This window comes from Dryobates pubescens, chromosome 8 (assembly GCF_014839835.1).
Source record: "Dryobates pubescens isolate bDryPub1 chromosome 8, bDryPub1.pri, whole genome shotgun sequence".
Classification (NCBI taxonomy): Eukaryota; Metazoa; Chordata; class Aves; order Piciformes; family Picidae; genus Dryobates; species Dryobates pubescens.
Genome location: NC_071619.1, coordinates 25,534,837 through 25,553,763, shown reverse-complemented (window position 1 = coordinate 25,553,763; position 18,927 = coordinate 25,534,837). Strand labels below are relative to the sequence as shown.

General features: G+C 37.7%; 1 protein-coding gene across 2 annotated transcripts in view; it reads right to left on the bottom strand.

The window, feature by feature from the left end:
* Window positions 1–201: 201 nt before the first annotated feature.
* The window catches only part of NRG3 (neuregulin 3), a 370,109-nt gene continuing 351,383 nt past the window's right edge, over window positions 202–18,927 (bottom strand). For both annotated transcript variants that reach the window (XM_054163458.1, XM_054163459.1), the window contains exons 7-9: window positions 18,309–18,436; window positions 8,415–8,585; window positions 202–3,026 (exon numbers count right to left, since the gene is read on the bottom strand). In XM_054163458.1, the coding sequence (XP_054019433.1) occupies window positions 2,519–3,026; window positions 8,415–8,585; window positions 18,309–18,436 (807 nt within the window). In that variant the 3' untranslated portion in view covers window positions 202–2,518. The remainder of the gene's footprint in view (window positions 3,027–8,414; window positions 8,586–18,308; window positions 18,437–18,927) is intronic.

Here is an 18,927-nt window from a genome sequence, read left to right as displayed (position 1 = left end):
GTTTTTTGGGGGCGTGGAGTGAACACATTCTCTCCATAAAATCATAGCTTATGGTATGACTGTTTCTGCCACAGAAATCTTGCCGTGTGTTTCCAATATGTTGCTAAAGATGGATTTGCAGTTTGGTAGTATTTGGGGGAAAATGGGTCTTACATCTTCATAGAAAAGATTTAATTTTTAAACATATCTTCATTAAATCCATGGTGAACAATTAATTAGTTGTGGTCATACTTCACAAATTATTGAATCAGAGCTTTATATAGTAGCCATTTTTATACTACAGGTATGTTCACAGAGCTTTTGGGCAGAGGCAAGCTCACTTTGCTCATGTCCTGAGCCAGCGGCATGTAAAAGGTGCTGACAGAAAAATCATATGACTGTAGAGGTGTGAAGCTGAGCCCCATTTAATAAACCTCATCTTTCAAAAGGGTTTATTTGGTGTGGGCTTAGGGCCATACCCAGCAGAGTCAGCTCAGCTGATGCACAAGTGAGATTGTGCCCAGCCACAACATATTGCAGAAACACATCAGGGTGAAACCACTTCTCATAGAGATCCCACCTTACTACTAAAAAAAAAGCTCTGTTTTTGAAGAAGGGAGTCCAAACAAGGCATGCTCCATCCTGGGCCATAAAGCATAGTTCTCCCTCAAATATATTTTATTGAAAACACACAGCAAAGATTACAGCCATAGAAAGTTCTGTAAACAAGACAATTTAATCAATTTAATCTTAAAAAAATAAAATCCCACCCCCCCAAAAAAAAATGCAAAAGAAATCCAAAGTACAACTTGCGAGATGAACACTATGAACAGTAATTTTACTGCCTTAACAAAAAAAATAAATGACATACACCTTCAGCATTTCTTTTCCAAATTTACTTGACAGAGATTAAAATATTGCTTTATTCTGACTCAACATACAAGAGCACTGCGTGATCAATCGTGCTATTTTGGGAAGTCTTGAGACTTGTGAACTGGAAAGTCTGGGCACATTAATAAATTCAACAATAAATTTGGTGCAAAGGAATATTTTAATACATTCTGTATATACTGTAATTTATTTCTTTGAAATCAATATTCTGACATTAACCAGGGAAGGCTATTTGGCAATTATCTGGTATAGTTAATTTTCTTTTCCCCCACAAAGAAGTAGATATTTTAATATTAATAACAACAGTAATGTGTGTGTCATTGAACCAAACCCAATGCATTCTTGGCATTATGTGTTAAAATTTAAGGGGGAAGAGGGACTCAACAGAAAGCAAATGCAAACAATGCAAATAATATGATTGGGATATGGCAACCAGAAAATGACATTTCTTTGCTAAGGCCTTGATGCCCTGCAGGGAGTGATTTGGTGAAAATCATCTGCTCTTATATAGCCCCACTAGAATCAGATCTATGCATGCTTGTGGGTCTGTCCATACTGATCTTCTGCAGGGCTGAAGCTTTAAAGTTCACAAGACTAAGCCATGATTAAAGTGACTGAAGAACTGAAAGTGGTAACAAATTAGGACAGTGTGGACACTTATCAGCTGGATTTTGATTGGATCTCCCAGATTTTTATCTGAACAATCCATAATAAAAGTAACTTTAAAAAAAAATACACACACTAAAAGTGCCCCTTAAGAGCTTACAAATGCCTTCAACGTATAACAGCTTAGAATGTCGGGGGTCAGTAACGAACAACGGAGTTTACATTCCCACTCAGAAAACCTTCAATCAAAACCCCAAACCAAACTTGTCATAATACATACTTCTGGGCTTTCTCTAGCTCTTTCTCACTCCCCACCAAGGCAGCTCTGATATGCAAAGCTCAGAAGATGGAGGAGCTGTGGGCTCCTGAGTACTTCATCTCTACAGACCCCAAACCTATTCCATTAATGGCATAACTCAAAAGCTCTTAAGTGTTTCCATTGACTTCCTTGAGCTGTCACATTAAAGTAAGATTGAGATTTAAGTATCTGGCTCAATTTAGGGATTCACTGTCATTCCACAGTAGGTATCAGACCTCAGAAGTAGGCATCTGCATGCCTGTTTCCATGGTATGAACCTGGAACCAAGAAGAAAGGGGGAGAGGAAACTGTGTCTGTGCCAGGGTCATGGGACTTTGTCCCCAGGGCCTGAATCTCTGGCCAGCAGCCCACTGCAGTGCTGCCCTGAAACCAGAAATGAATCTAAGAATGGTCTTGGCCTGTACTGAAAAGATGATGCATAGCCTAAGCCTTCAGACAGCCAAGCGAGACCGTGGTCAAATGCTCTGTAACTGAAACGGTATGTGTAATCCTGCCTAGAAAGCACCTGATGTACTCTTCATCCCTCCTGGAACTTTTCCCTTAAAAAAATATTTTATTAAAAAACACTATGATATGAGGGCGATTGACTATTTGGTTTCTTCTAAGTAGATGCTCTTAAATTAATGCATATAAATAATTTGTATTTCATTTCCTCCCTTCCTCTTCAGCAAAGCATTGAATGCACAGATCTCTAGTCTCCCCTCCCACAAACCCCACACAGAGTCACTTGGTCAATACCGAGTCTCTTTGTGTTTCGCTTTTTAAGACAAATTGTGCCTCTCGCTCTGACTTGGCCATGGGGCTCATGGGCAGGAAGGCTGTGTTTTCACTCGCGCTGCGCTCTGCTTCTACACTCGCCAGATCATAGTCCTCCGACCGCCTCGCATCTCTCAGAATCCGAATCTGCTCCTGCACAGTTTCTAGTAATATTTTCACTTCGTGCTGTTCTGCTATAAGACAATTACTGACTGGGGAACTCACATTGACAAGTTCAGCTGAATAGGAGTTTTTGCACCATTTAATGCCTGTTACTTCAGAAACATTTTGCATTTGCATGCAGGCTTCATCCAAGCCCACAGATGGGATGATGGGAACGGAGTTGGCCCTTGAAGATGAATAGCCGACCAAATCCTTCTGATCCATGTTATTAAAATAAGGAGTTGTCTCTCTTGAAGGCAGTTGCATATTTATTGAAGTATTCTGAGGAGTTTTTAAACCACTGGACGAATACCTGGAAAGAGTAAAAAGAAGTTTTTGTTGGACATCAAGCAGTCATATGCAGCCACTAGCAGGAACATTGTATGAGATTCAGTGAACTGGTGCTGAAAAGATACTTGTAATTTCCCCCTCACCCTAGGAGCACTTGGCAATAGTGTAGCCCTGGGGAAAACAACAGACTCTGGAGATCCAGTTTTGATTTTCAGATCTGCCGGTGGCAAACCACTTGTTTGTCTCTCAGTTTCATTTTGCCTACCAGTATATTAGAATAACTACAACTCCTTTATAAAAGATTTCAGGAGTTATATTGTATTATTAATTTAATTTGAAAATAAATTTGAAATTCCATTCCTACATTCTTAACTGGGAAAATGGATTGATGCTTTCTTCAGCACCAGAACTCTCAATGTGAAATGGCTATTTTAGGAAAGGACTTTAAAAAGGTGCAGGAAAAAAGAACTTTAAAGGAAATATGGTTGTGTAGTCTTTGCTTACATAAAAAGGATTGTGCTCCCCTTCAAACAAGGAGAACACCTGAGTGCAGTGTACCACTGAAAAACGTCTTCTCTTTTTTTAATAATCCTGATGTTGGCCTGATGTTTTTTTTTTTTTCAGAGCTCATCTGGAAACAGAGCTAATGATATTGGGCTTGAGCCTTTTTCCCCGATATTGTAATACTGTGTTTCAAAACATACAAGTAAAATCCTCTATCCTCCATAAATATATATTATACCACAATTTTATTTATTGTGAGGAAACTTTGATGAATTTTCATCAGTTTCCATTGAGTTCAAATGCCCAATTTATTACTCAGATCAGAAAGTTGGTTTGTTTGCAGGAAATACTTAGAAAGGGAAATGGAAGAAACTAATAATAGTAATAATAAAAGAAAAAGGAAACTAAAAAAGAGATGTTTTCCATCTGCAAAGTAGTATTACTACAAATTCGGTGCTCAAACAGTTACTATATCCACTATTCATGATTGCCAAGGACCACAGACGTCACCTTAGTACTGGAACATATTTTATTTATCCAGCTTTGTGATGATATCATTATTTAATAAGGCAGGCTAATGGTGAAGTCTATGTTTTATCCATGAGTGAGGAAAGCAACATTAAGATCTAGTGTGGAAGGAAGTGCTTTGAGCTCTCATTGAAGGGTATTTTCTGAAAGCTCCTTAAGCCTGATGGACTTCACTGGGGATATCCTTCTATCCTTCTACTCATACGTGCCTTGCTGCTTCTTGGCATGAGCAGAAAGAGAACTAAGGAAAAGAAGGTGAGTTGCTTGAAACAGCCATAATCCAATATGGGCCTAATTTGGCCCTGTCCTGCTGGCAAGCTGTCACACAGGAGAGAGAGGAGGAGATATCTTTAGGCTCATTTCTGGCAGAGAGCTGCTGACTTGTAATTAACTCATCAACGCTGTCACTGTGTTTGTACAACTGCCTGACACATTAACCTGTACATGTGCATGCATACAGCTCTGTACAGCCCTGTACAAAAACTCTCCAGGCATCCCCAAAAGACCAGAAAGCACAGCTGGGGGCAATGTGATAAGGAGGAGGTGCTGTGAACTTCGCTGCTGTCTGATGGAAAGAGATACTGCTTTGGGAAGTGGGATGCAGGAGAATAATAGAGCAAGTGGCTTTTTTGGATATGTGCTAGAACTTCTTGTATGCACTGTACAGCTGCATTTATATTTTACATCTAAGCCAGCTGAGACTCAGCTTTTGGTTAATTACACTTGCACTATGCTTAGACACACTACTAGCCATTTATAGAGGGCCCTTCTAGAACAGTTTTTAAGAATCAGTATGAAGCGAATACTGATCAGGGATATTATTCTTGAGAGAGGACAATTAGAAAAAAAATAAATGAAAACAAAACAGTGCAGACCTTTGGGTTGTGCCCATTCTTGTTTCCTTTGCTTATTATATAATTGTTCAAACGACTATAGCTGGAGAGATCGCATCAGTTGCATTATTCCCTTTTTTGGTAATTCAGGCCCTAAATATATTCTGGACTGCACCCTGAAAACAAAGGGAGTGAATGTTTTTAATGAATTTCACATGAAATGGATGTATTATATGGATGATATATAAGCAAAATCAAGAAAAGACTGAATTAAAATGGGTCTGGTGAGAAAACAGTAACATTTGCCAATTCCAAAATAGAGATTCAATTATTCTTGGTATTTTGAAAATTATTTGGCAGGAACAATAGCAGGTAGAGCGATGCCTGGGATATTTCCATACTATTTTTTGAAGACCAGCTAGACACCAATTTTATGTCAGAGTTACATGCTTCTGCTCTGTGCAAGATTTTCACAGGAGGACTGAGGTTGAATTAAAGCACACACACTGTGTGCAATAGGGAAGGTATTACACTGGTAGGGATATTACTTCTAAAATCATGGGAGACTTGGCTTTTGGTTAATTACAAACTGATCCATGCTTCTGCTTGTGACACCAGACTGCTGCTGTTTTCAATAGACTGAGACTTAGAACTGTAATTGCAGAATCTTAATTACATTTTCCTATAATTAACTTTCTCTGAACTATAGTTCCTCTTAAGAAAGGTACCAGATTTTTTTATCTGAAAAATTATTTTATCTGAATAAATTCCTTCATGTGCATGTATTTCAAGGTGCAGCTCTTGCTCCACCCTCTTCCTAAAACCAATCAAAAAAGATAAATTCAGACATTTATAAATATACAACAGTTATGCTATAGAGTGTTTGAGAGACTAAAGAATCAAACTGAAAGAAGCATAATAATTTTAGTGCTCCCTTAAAATAGGTATTATAGAGACAGAAGGGATAGAAACTTAAAATATTAAATGTTTTCCATTTATCATAATACCAGTAACTTTGCTATAAGCCCTATTTGCTATAGATGGTCAGTATATGAACCTAATGACAAGGTCCATAAGATGAACAGGAGTAATTTCAGAGGCATTGCTAGGCTTTGGTTCAGCATTGTAAACACATGTCTATATATACAGACCCCATGTTCTACCTGTGGATAAGACAGGTTGGGTTTTGCATACATAAACACATTTCATATGTATGTACACAACCACAGGCTATAAGGCTCTACTTCCAACACTATGTAATGCAAACAGTTGTCACTGAAAGCATGCCATTGAACCACTGTCCACTTCACTTCATGTAAACTTGTTACTTGAATCAGTCTCTGAGATGTGACTGGCACAGAGAGTTTTCTTTAAGTCCTTCATTTCAAGGAGGTTTTTCTACTCTTTCAAGTAGCACACTGATTCAATAACTGATATTAGTTGTATTTAAACCCACAGTCTGCAAATAATAGATAATCACTGCAAATAATGTGATTGGTGCTTCTTGAAGGCAACAAAAGTTTTCTGCTCTGTAGGAGGGGAATAAGAGCACTTTTACATGACTAGACAAAAACTTATCAGGTAAACGAGCCTCTTTCCTATCAAATATAGACATACAAAATCTGACTAAACTTCAACCAGAATTGCTGATGGATGACTTCAGAAGACTCACAAAATGAGGGAGTTAAACCATTGTGATATGTGCATCCCTGTAGGGGAAGATGGAGGTGAAACGGGAGAAGAAAAGAAGGCCTTAAGTTCTGCAGGGTCCCAGAGAACTTTTTATTTGGGATGGAAATCTAATAAGAATACTAACACTATAAAACTAGCAGATATTTAGATGGTAAAATTAATCTGATTTGCAGGAAAGCTCTTCCTAAATTAGGAGAATTGCATACAAAGTAGAATTAGCAAGTAATTTTAAAATTTTTGTTCAAAGATGCATAGTTATATTTTGGTTGTAGCAATTACTTCATTGCTGCTGACAGAATACCTTTCAAAAAGTTTTGTTATGGTCTTAAAAGACTTAATTTTCATAAAAACCATCATCAGTAAAACACTGTGAGATCAAAGGACTGTTTTTTGTTTTCATGCCTAACATTGACATTTAAAATTTTGTTTCCATGGGTACTAACTAAAGACTTTTGGTATCATACTTGTGATATACACAGAGTGCTGTGATGCCCTGTCACAACACCATCTCTGGTGCACACTGAAGGACTCCTTCAGAGAAAGGTTCTGAACATTAGAGTCTACAAACAACATATGGGTGATGTACTTTAGTGGACTGAGGCTAGAAGGGGTCACAGTCTTGTCCAAATATCAACCTTTCTGTATATTTAAAATACAGGCCAGTACAGAGTAATACTTGTAACAAGTCACCAGATAGCCAGATCTTTTGCTGCTTTGCTTTTTCTTGTCATAGGCAAATCCTGGGTTTGGTCTGTCTTTCCTAAGTCCTCTGGCCAACTCTCTTAGTTAGATTCAGTTACAAAACATTTAGTGAGCCAAGTCCCCCTGTCACAGATTACCCGAGACTGGGCAACCCCACTGCAGGTTGGCAAGTGGGGTGAGGGAGGCATGCGTGGAATATGTGCCTGCATGTGCAACAATATGCTCTTGTGACAACACTTAGTCTTGGTCAGCACGTTTGGCTGTCATTTCCCAGGCGGTCAGAGTAAATGGTGATCATAGCTCCTTTCTTCCCTGAGGAAAATTAAACATATAAATGGCCTCACTCCTGCTCTTCATAAAGCCAGTTCCAATAAAAAAAACCCACAACTGTACAGCTGCTCCTTGCTGTGTTAGCTGTTCACTGCATTTACTGTGACTTAAACATCTCCAAATGAAACTGGTGGTGTTTTATTCCATTCCAGATACCACTCCTAATTTTACATATAGTATGTTTGAGTGATTCTGGAAAGTATCCAGAAGTTTACAAGGATATGAAAATACTATGTAGAATACCTCAGCAATTGCACGAGACTTCAAAGGCAGCTGGAGGTATGCAGGAGCACTTCTGAAATTCAGACCTTAGGTGCAGCTGAGCTCACATTAAATATACTAATAAACTGAATGAAAAAAAGCAAAACTACTGGATTCCTTGTGTATTTTCAGACAAACCTATGTGAAGCGATTGGTCTTTAGTCTACAGTAAACACACTGATTTATTAAAAAAATTGTGACAGTTGGACTTCTGAATTATTTTCTCTTATTTGCCCAGTGCTGATGGGGAAAAAAAGACAAAACCAAAACTGCTACACAAAGTTACTAGAACATCGTGGCACCACTAGAAAAAACATTACTTATAAAGAGCAACGTCACCAATCACTGTATGCTCTAATCACTTCCACAGCCTTTGAAAGTCTCAAAAAGAGCAGCCAGGCAAATAAAACCGTTTTCTTTAAAGAGGCAGTATGCTGAAAACGTTCTTCTGCTTTCAGTACTCTAAACCCTGGATCCATAGCACACTACAAAAAAAAGCTGGAAGGACATATTAACCATGTAACTGCAACCACTGACAAATGGGCTCACTTATTACTTACCCGTGACAAGGTATTGTGTCCTGGTCTGTGATCCTTGACTCTTCTAGCTGTTGATATGCTGGTCCTGTAATTCCATTGAACCTACCCGGAGGTAAGGGAGGCGTCCTGCGAAAGGCGTTTCTATGTAGCATCCCGCTTTTTTGCCCTGGGCTGCAGCATGAAGAGAGACTTCTAGAACAACACCAGAGTACAGTAAAAATTATCACAGCAAAAGAGGAAATGTCTGCAAAGTCAAGATTCATGATTAATAACACATGGGTTACTGTTTACCCTAAACTTTGCTGTGGCAGGTTATGATGACAGTAGATACTCTATGGAAATAGAATGCCATAATCCACAGTTAGCTATTTATGCCATATTTAACACATCACCTCTCTTCTAGGAATCAAAATAATTGCTTGCTATATGAAATGTTTTCTTGTACTTGATGAAGGATGCTTCTTTTTTTTCCATGCTGCATACCATAATCCTGCAATATAGAGATGAATCCTTTCACAGTATTAACAAACAGCACAGCTCTACCATACCTACAGCTGAGCTCAAAATCAGATCTTACATTGAAAGCCCATTATACCAGCCATCAGTATACAAGGTGCTGCCTCCTGATACAACAACATTAACCTGGGGAAAAAAATTGTAAGTGAATATAAGTGAAGCTTATGGACTGCAGCTTGAAGAAAACATCTATGACAGGTTTTCTCCAAGATGAATGAGATTTCTTTTTTATGTTGTTATATTCTTGGTTTAGACACAAACTGTTTCATGTTTACATACATTGATAAATATTGTCTTGACACAATACAAAGCTTAATATGATAAAAACAAGTAATAGCTGTCTACTTATCTTAGAAAATTGTTTTTGCAAACATTTTTGTAGTGGTTTGGAAAGAGATGGAGGTTTTTTTTGTCTATTTCATGCAGGAATTAAAAGGTATTTAGAATCTGTAGTTTTGGCATATTTAACCATAAATGCAGCTGTTGCTAATGCAAAAATAAGGGAATACAGAATTAAGTCAAGACAGAACCTATTTCTGCTGTTAACAGGTGACAGTACTGCACAGCATGACTGGCTATTTATTTTCCAGCTATACCTATTGCTCTTCCCATCTCCTCTGTCTCATAAATACATTTGTATCACTTAATCTTCTATCACATCCTTAATGATATTTTAATATAGGTTTTGTAGATGCACTTTAAGAGGCAATATTTTTGGTTGTGGGAATAATGTCAACATCTAATGCAATTCAGACGTGTAAAAGGCAATTGATAATTTGCTTTTATTTTCCTATTATAATGTGACTTAAAGGCAATTTTACATTTTATACCTAGTTGCAAGTTTATCTATAGTTAGGGCCACATCTAATCCCAAAGCAATACTTCATTGGTCCAAGTATCTTGAACAAATTCTCTGGAGTGTACATTTCCATTAAAACCAACCTTTTCTCCCAAAAGTCAAAACATAAGAAACAAATTTGACAGTACTGATCTCCCCTACTGTTCAGGCTAGAAGTGTTCTATCATGGTCTCTGCTCTGTTCTCTTCCATGCTTTTACTTTCCTAGTGCTTTTTAATTGAAAAGATCAATAATCCATAGCAATAACACTCCCTCAAGGATTTTCAATGCTTCCTTAAATAGAATTTTTCTTAGCTGTTATGGAGGCTGCAAAAACACTTTAAAAAGCCCCTAAAGTACTGGCATTTCAATACTGAAGGCTGAGTTCACTTTGTAAGTTACAGTTCATATTCTGTAAAATAACACTACAACATCACAAAATAACTGACAAATTTCTGCTCAGGAGAGTCTCAGATTATTACAGCAGGTAAAGTAAAAAGATGCAGTTGAATGAATAATTTGTAATGGATAATGAATTTCAGTTTTTTTTCTGATTGCAGTATATTCATCAATGTACTACAAAATTCAACAAACTGATGATCTTAGCAGCCTTTAGACTGATTAAAACATTTGAAACTACAAAAGCATTGTTTAATTATGCTCGGTTTTATGCCCTTGTACATCTTCATTGTCGGATGAGTGCACATGGTTTCCCATCCAAAAATATGCACATGCAAATTCACAAAAACTCTGCATTTGTAATAGACATAATTGGAACACAGACAGGTAAGCCTAAGGTAACTGGTATATACTGCAGTGAAGCTGCATATAAATGACTTGTCTGGACTTCGACTCGCACTGAAACTTTTTTTTTGCTGCATCTAACACTAGATGCTACAGGTTGCCAAAGGCGCGAGAGTTGGTTAGACTGGAGGGATCTGGCACGTGCAAACATCATCTTGCAGCCACAGCAGCTCCAATTTGTTCTTAATGCAAGGTTCTTAAGCTTTCAACATTTCTGACAGCCAAAAAAGGGAACAAAAATATTTTGTGGTCATGGACAAGACAAATTCACTAAGAAGGATCAGGAAATACTTACATGTAAGCTGCAGGATGATGTTAATTTCTTAGGCACCAAAGACCAGATAGTAACATTTTTTGTTGGGAGCTCTATGAAAAAGGAACTTGAGCAAAATAAAGATTTTCCTTTTTCACAGTACTGCTAGGAATGCCATCATTCTCTTCTTCCAAAAATGTTAATACAGTCCCTCTCAGGCTCCTGTGCTATTGCTCCTATGAAGGGTTACTCTAAGACAATACTTTTTGGATTTCTTCAGGCAATTTGTACCCCCTTAGCTGCCCTTACAGTTTCTTTCTCCCTGTACTCTATTCTAACTCGGTAAAAGAAACCAACCCAACTAACTGTTCAATAAAACAGACTGATAACAAAAGCTGAAGCAGATATGTTTCTAACACCTATTAATCAATTACAGCAGAATAATAAAAATCACCATATGCTTCAATGGATTCACAAGTAATGCACAACCTAAGGAGAATTATCGTTCTGATGAACTAATGGTTTGAAAGAAATAGTTCAACCATCTCTAAAGGTAATTAAGGCCTTAGGATTCATTGTTGCAAATTGTTCCGTGTGAAAAATGTCTTTAGGTTGAACAACTGAGTAAAAACAAAGTCTGTCTCAGCAGGTGGAATATTCTCTTAAGGCACACAGTGCAGGTAACGGTGTTCATGAAGAGAAGATGACTTGCTGTGAATTACAGTAACTCCAGGAGTCCTCCTATACTGCTAAATATTGTTCATTATTAAATAAAATTGATTATACATCATATTATGAACACATTCAGAAGTAACTGTCAACATAAACATGAAAAATATTAATGAGGATGACAAAGTGTTACAACTTTAGATGAGATCTCAATCCTTCCTTTCTTGTTTAATAGGCATAGTGAAGCTATGAAAAATAGTGCTTATATCTGTGTGTGCTGGGTTGAGGCAGCCCCCTCTCCCCACCACGGGCAGAAATAAACAAACAAACGGATTGCAATAGTGATGGAAAGTTTAAATAGAAAGCAGTGAATGTTTACAGACAACCCAAAGCGCAGCGACCAAAAGAGATCCCAAGGCAAAGCCAGAGACATCCCATTCCCACCTGAGGGTACATCCAAGACCCCCAGGGCTCCTTCTTCCCCCACCCCCACTGCTAGGCTAGTCTCAGCTGGCCAGATCTGAGACTGCCCATACCCCCATGGCCTTGGGCCTGGCCAGGCCCAAAGCCAGGAGATTTCTCCCCCAGTTACCGTCTGAAGGAGGAGGAAGAAAGAGGAAGTGCCAGACCCCGCACTGGATCTTATAGTGGTGCAAAGAATTATGGTAAGAAATACACAATTTCCTGTGTCCACCCCTCTGGGCTGGACTTCTGGACACAGGAAGTAAACACAGCAGGGGGCACCCAGCTCAAACTACAACACTGTGGCTGTGTTTATATCTATTTTATGTCCCCCTTCCCTTTTTCCTGATTGAAATTTGTGAAAAGAATGATACAATGTTAAGAGAGGAAGGAAAGGTCTAAAGCTGATTATAAACACTCTGGCTCTGGACCTGCAAAATAAATAAAATAAAAAGGATCCGATATACCAGAGAACAGAAGCATCTCTCAGTAACTACCATGCAACAGTAACAACCCTGTATCAAGGATCTGTTTTGTTTGATAGTTTACATGAATGAGATGACACAGTGGGAACACCTCTGTTGGAGCCTGTGTTACAGGTGGTCCCACAAAGGCAGAAAGTCAGAATAACACAGGGGACTTCAACAAAGCTGTATGTGATTAAAAACTACTAAGATCACACAGAGAAAAGCTGCAGCTTATAGAACTGCACTTAATAGAATCATAGAATGCATCGGGTTGGAAGACACCCTTAAAGACCATCTTCTCCGACCCCCTTCAGCAAGCAGGGACACCTCCTGTTAGATCCAGTTGCTCAAGGTCCCATCAAGTTTGACATTGAGTATCTCCAGGGTTGGAGCCTCCACCACATCTCTGGGCAACCTGTTCCAATATTTCACCACCCTCATTGTAAAGAACCTAAATCTACCCTGCTCCATTTTAAAACCACTGCCGCTAGTTCTATCACTACAAGCTCTTCTAAACAGTCCTTCTCTAGCCTTCCAGTGGGTTCCCTCAGATACTGAAATCCTGTTAAATGGTCTACCCCAAGCCTTCTCTTCTCCAGGCTGAACAGCCTAAAATTTTTCAGTCTGTCTATAGGAAAGGTGCTCCAACCTTCTAATCATGTTTACGGTCCTCCTCTGAACCTGCTCCAGCAGGTCAATGTCATTCATGTGTTGGGGGCCCCAGAGCTAAACACACTACTCCAGGTGAGGTCTCACCAGAGCAAAGTTGCAGAATCCCATTTTACCTCTATTCTCGTTCTGTATCCCAAACATTCAAAGATCACCTTCCTGTAATTGCAAAGTAATCCACTACTGTCTCAGTACATAATAACTGTTTAGGAAAACATCTCATCTACAATAGCACAGTGACCACTGTTTCCTTGCCTGTGTTTATGAACTGTTACAGCTGGTCAGGTTCTCAGCCCCGGTAATGGAGTGGAACAGTAGTCTGCTGTTTGCAAAAGCCTTTTCATATGTATAAGAAGCTTTCCAGCAGCCAGCCTATACCTACAAACCTACTCTTGATTTCTGAAATGAAAGCTTTGTTGCTTCCTTTATATAGTCATGTGTTCAGGAATATCATGTACTAGGGCTGACTGGGGACAACAACTCCAACCCTTCAACACTACCTATGTCATAAGGTCACCATTCTCATTCCACCAGATAGATACCTACAATAGGAAAAGGGAATAGAGCATCCAAAAGTCCCTCGGTGACACTGAGTTGAATCATCTGCCATAACTTCATAATGTACTTCCTGTAGCGCACAGATCAACCTCTATCTTAAATCTGCAATGACATCCAGGCTACTAGTCAAGAAAGTAGTTTTTTTATTGAAAACTTTGAGGCTTCTTTTCAGTTTAAAATTATTTATTAAGAATATACATCTATTTGCCATATGTGCCACCGTATTCCTTCATTTGAAATAGGTCTTTTACTTCTTGTTATGAGTGCATAACTACATCCTTCTGCTGTATTTATTAGCACCTGTCATACACTCATTTCAGTCTTCTGAAAGAAAAACTGACATAAGACACTCTTCTTTCTATGGAACACAGATTATTCATTGCTCATGGTAGTTCATGAATGTGTGTCCACAGTAATCAGGAGGCCATTTTAACCAGGTGAGATAATAGTGTATTGTCATACAGTACTCAAACTGACAATAATGTCTCATGAATTGGTTTTAAAGTTTCTTTCTGATGGAAATATTTTGATCAATACTTCCTCTCATGCCATTTATCTTTTGCACAGCTGCATCACTCTGTGACTTGGTTATCCTTTCACTAAGTAGCATATATTGAACCTTTTTGTCCTTGTTTGTTTATTAGATTTTGTTATTAGTTCCCAAATGTTTGACCTTGTATTTAGTACTGATGAACTTCAATTCATCTTTGTCATGCCACTGCAAGTAATTCAATTAATTCATTATATCTAGATTCTTATCTGTATTGTAGCTGATCTTTTCAGTATGTTTTGTGCCAAAGTCTGCAAAGTTTGCAACAAAATTTGTCCTCAGCATTGACTAATTCTTTGAGAGCTCCATCAGTGCTCTTTCGCTTGTGAATGTCTTCAGCCAAGAATTTACCTGCTCAATATAACTCTTCACTACATCCCTTTCAGCTACCTCTATGTATCTCCCATTACAGGCATTAGACATGTGACAACAAACACTGACTGAGGTTGTGTAGACACCTAGCTCATTTACATTAAAAACAGTCAGTGTGTACTGCTGCAGGAATTACTGCAATTTTTAGCTATTTTGTATCTCCCCAGAGAATCTACTTCCCTACATTTGCTGTAAAACTTTGACTAGTCTAATTCTACAAAGGAGGTTTTCTGTTCCTTCAGTAAATTTTCCTCTTCCTAAATATGACATTTACGATTCCATCATCACATGACACAGCACCCGTTTTGATAAATTTTGTTACCAGACCTGAAATTTCATGAGCCAGTTCTCCTCTCAGACTTCTTTGACCAAAATTAACCAGACCACCTGGACATAAGGGTGTGGAATTCTGCATTTTACTTCCACTTTCACTAGTTAAGTCTAGTGGTAGTGGCTATTTTCATATATTTGACTCTATTTCCATTCTACCTTTATCCTCAAATAATTATTCTAACTGGAAAATGAAATATATTCACTCAGGTCTGCCTTAACTACTTCATGTATTATCTCCATTCCTCCTTCTTCTTCTTCCTGCATAGTACTTCTTTACGCAGGAAGAACAACTGATTGCTCTCAGTATTAATTCTTAACTCACAATGATTCCTGGAAACGTTCACTTCAAGCATGACTTCTTGCCCTCTGCAATAGAGCATGTCTCTTTCCTTACTCCCCATTCCTTTTAGGTATTCTTTTCAGCACATTTTTCCATAAAGCTATGTTCTTTGATGGGAAAATGTCAGATTACTTACAATTACTCTCTCTGAGGCTTCCTCTGCTTTTACAGTTCTTAGTTGCTTTAATTTATCAATACTTGTTCTTCAAAATTCAATAGCCTTGTTTACAGAATAAATTTACTCTTTATTTTAATTTAAATGGAATCAACTATATTTGGAGTATGAAAAGTAAAATGAATACTAAATTAAAAAAATGTTTTAACCATGGTTTTCATGGTGTTAAGGGTTCATGAAAAATACAAATTATTTGAAATTTTAGAGTAAGTTTATCATGTCATTGTGGTATTTTTTGAAAGACAATATATCTATTTGAGGATGAAAGCCTCTGTGTTTGGCTTTCATTACAGTATTCTCTGAAATGAATCCCTCTAAAATCAATGATGACTGAATCAATGAGTGAAAGTCAGGATGACTAATTATCAAGAAAACTGCTATTCAGAGGGATCACAACTCAATCCCATAATTAACAAAATTCTAATTTATTTCTGTTAGAAACTAAGACATTATGGATTTTCTTCTTACCAAAATAAATATATAATCTGAAATGAATTTTTCAGCACATTGTATACTTTACAGAAAGTTTACTGATTAAACACATTTGCTACTTTCCAATTTTGACAGCACTAGAGTTGTTCCACATATGCAAGCAGATGATGTAAAAGTCTTCTATCATACACCAATGCATAATAAAAGGAAAATATTTTATGAATAACATTAATTGGAGATTCAAATCTCCAAGACAATCTCTGCAGTAATCCTTTGCATGCAGCTGAGGTTGGTAGAGACAGAAATTGATATTATAAAGTAATCTGAGTGAAATAACTAGGTGCTCTCTGTCAGCCAAATTTCAGCAACCCCAGGTGACTCTCCACCTTGATAAGTCTTACTGCTAGGCCAAAATTCTATTTGTTTTAGGAACTGGAAACAGATACCTCCTGATTTTATGATATGATTACCCATCAGTAGTGTCCTTGAAAATACCACAAGTCTGGATCATGGAACAAACTATTTGCATAGCAAGCAGAAATAAAACAACAATATCATTTAAAAACAGCATAAACCAGAGAACCTGCAAAGCTGCTATGATCTTTTCCAGGCTCACATCAGGTTTGGAAAGGAATGAAGGGATGTTTAGGACAAAATGCCTCCCAGCAAAAAAAGGAATTTTTCTCATTTGTCCACACTGAATACTATTTAGAAATTAAAGAAATGGAATAAATTAGGAAGCCATCACATGATGCCTAAATTAAAGATCGCCTTCCAGGTCAAATGTTCAAGTCTCCTGCATGTTTTATAAAACAAGAATCTTGTAAAATGACACTTAGGATATAAAACTAAAAAAGACATCCATTCAGCATCACAAAACTTTTCTGAACCAAAGACTTACAATAGACTGGTGCTTGACATCTGCAAGCAAGATGACTACTGTTTTGTTTTGGTTTTCTAGGAAAGAGATTTTTTGTGCAACGCTGTTAAAATGAGAATTCTGGAATTCTGTATTAGTTCACTGCAAATTCAGTGTGGCTTATTCTGTCACTTCCCTATGGGAAACAGGAAGTCTAGAGAGTCTCCTTTAAGTGATGCTCATAGATGGAAGAAATTATTTTCAGTCTTTATTTCCACTTTTTTAAACTTATGTAATATCATGCTACAGCACCTAGAAGATTTCAAACTTGACTATTGAAATCATGTTATAAAAGGTAAGGGAATATCTCTGATGTTTTATTCTGAACTCCACCTTTAGACTAAATGGAGATAAAACTCCTGCCCCACTCCGGCCCAAGCCCCAAGCTTCTGTGAAAAGCATTCTAAGGCAACAGTTCCATAGTTCATCTATGGTGAGTAAAATTAGGAAGTGTATTTTCAAAATCTCTGTTTAATAAGGATAAGCCCTATGAAATGGATCTGACATGACAGGTGGCATTATTTTTTCATGCCAAATTAAAAGCTTAAGTAAGGTAAACTAGATGTGACCCACATATCCTTTCCTGGCTCATATGTTGCACTTCGGTAGGTTAAGCAAATCATTCATTCAAAAGAGATGCAACATGCATCTGACTGGGAGACTGCAATTAAAATGCACCAAGTACTAGGTAAACTAGATCATAACCTCAGGCAATCCCAGCCTTTTTTTTGCCCAGTAATTATAAAGAAATATAATTTGAATGTGGTCCCCTTTTAGACTATCTACCTAAAAAAATTCTGAATTAATTTTTCTTAGATTTTTTTCTTAAAAATTCTGAATTAATTTTTCTTAGACTTTTTTCTTTCTCTATGTGACCCAGATCAGATGTTACCACTTCCATTCTGCCAAAACTATTGCTTATACACAGCTCATTTGTTTTCTAGTCCTGTAATGAAATATCTGCATTCTTTTTTTTTTCTTTCTTTTTTTTTTTTTTAAATCCCAAACTGGCTAAAACCAGAATTCTAACCCAGCTGCCATCCAATGATGGGCGACTTTCCTCTTTCCCACCTATTTGGAACAGCATCTAAACCTTTCAAAGACCAGTCTGCAAAGGCCACTATGTGTTAATACTTTGTTACTGATTTCAAATATTTGTTCAAAGAAACAGAAAAGCTTGAAATAAGTATGTCTTTCTGCAGAAGATGAGTCATTAACTTATAACATTTATAAAGAGTATCTTGTTATTAATGGTTTCTAGTCTACTGTCCTTTCATTTACTGGTCTGTGTCTACAGCTTGGATGGTGTCTTTAAATGCTTCCTCTAAGACTTCTACAAAATGCAGTTAAAGTCCATGAGCATTGTTATTGCCTTTTGTATCTGCAGCAAAGAAAATGCTTGGGCATCTGCTTAATGAGTCACTTGAGGCTCTGTTGGTACCATACTATTTAGCATTTTTCCTAGTCACGGCACACAATAATCCTGCACACGTAGCAACAGTATCATGACTTCCCTTGGCAGCCTGCTCAATCTCCCATCAGACAGCTATTTGCTTACCTGTGTTGTTTGATGGGCTGCGTTCCTCTGTCAGGAGACAAGGCCTCTGGGAAAGACTGAGGGCCTGAAAAACTAGACTCCATAACTTTGTCCAGAATAGGCCCAGGATGCCTATCTGTTTTTGAATACTGTGGTACAGAGAATAAAATTAATTAATACACAAAAGGCAAAGTACATTCTTGATGCTACTCAATCAGAATTCATATCCAAGTAGAGTAAGAAGTACACTAATACATTTTAAAATTAAAATTAGGCATTGCAAGCAATACATTTATGCATTATTGTTTACATAGCGGAAAGTGCCAGTATTCATTATACCCATTACCTTCGCCACATCAAAACGCTGGTATTTTGCATTAGTAGCAAAATTACTGACTGCTCCACCCATAATGATAGGGAACACTGATCCCTTGGACTAAAAGCTGGGTTTTGTGGCTGTCTATGCAAAGACTGAGATCACGAAACACATCTTAGAGGATGGTCAGCAGCTTTTGGGTCCTTTGGACGCTTCAGCCAAATGTTGCTTTTATCAGCATATATAACTATGAAAACCAAACTGAAACACCATTTGTATCATCAGACAAGTAAGAAAAACACTTCAATCCTATCCACAGAGCAA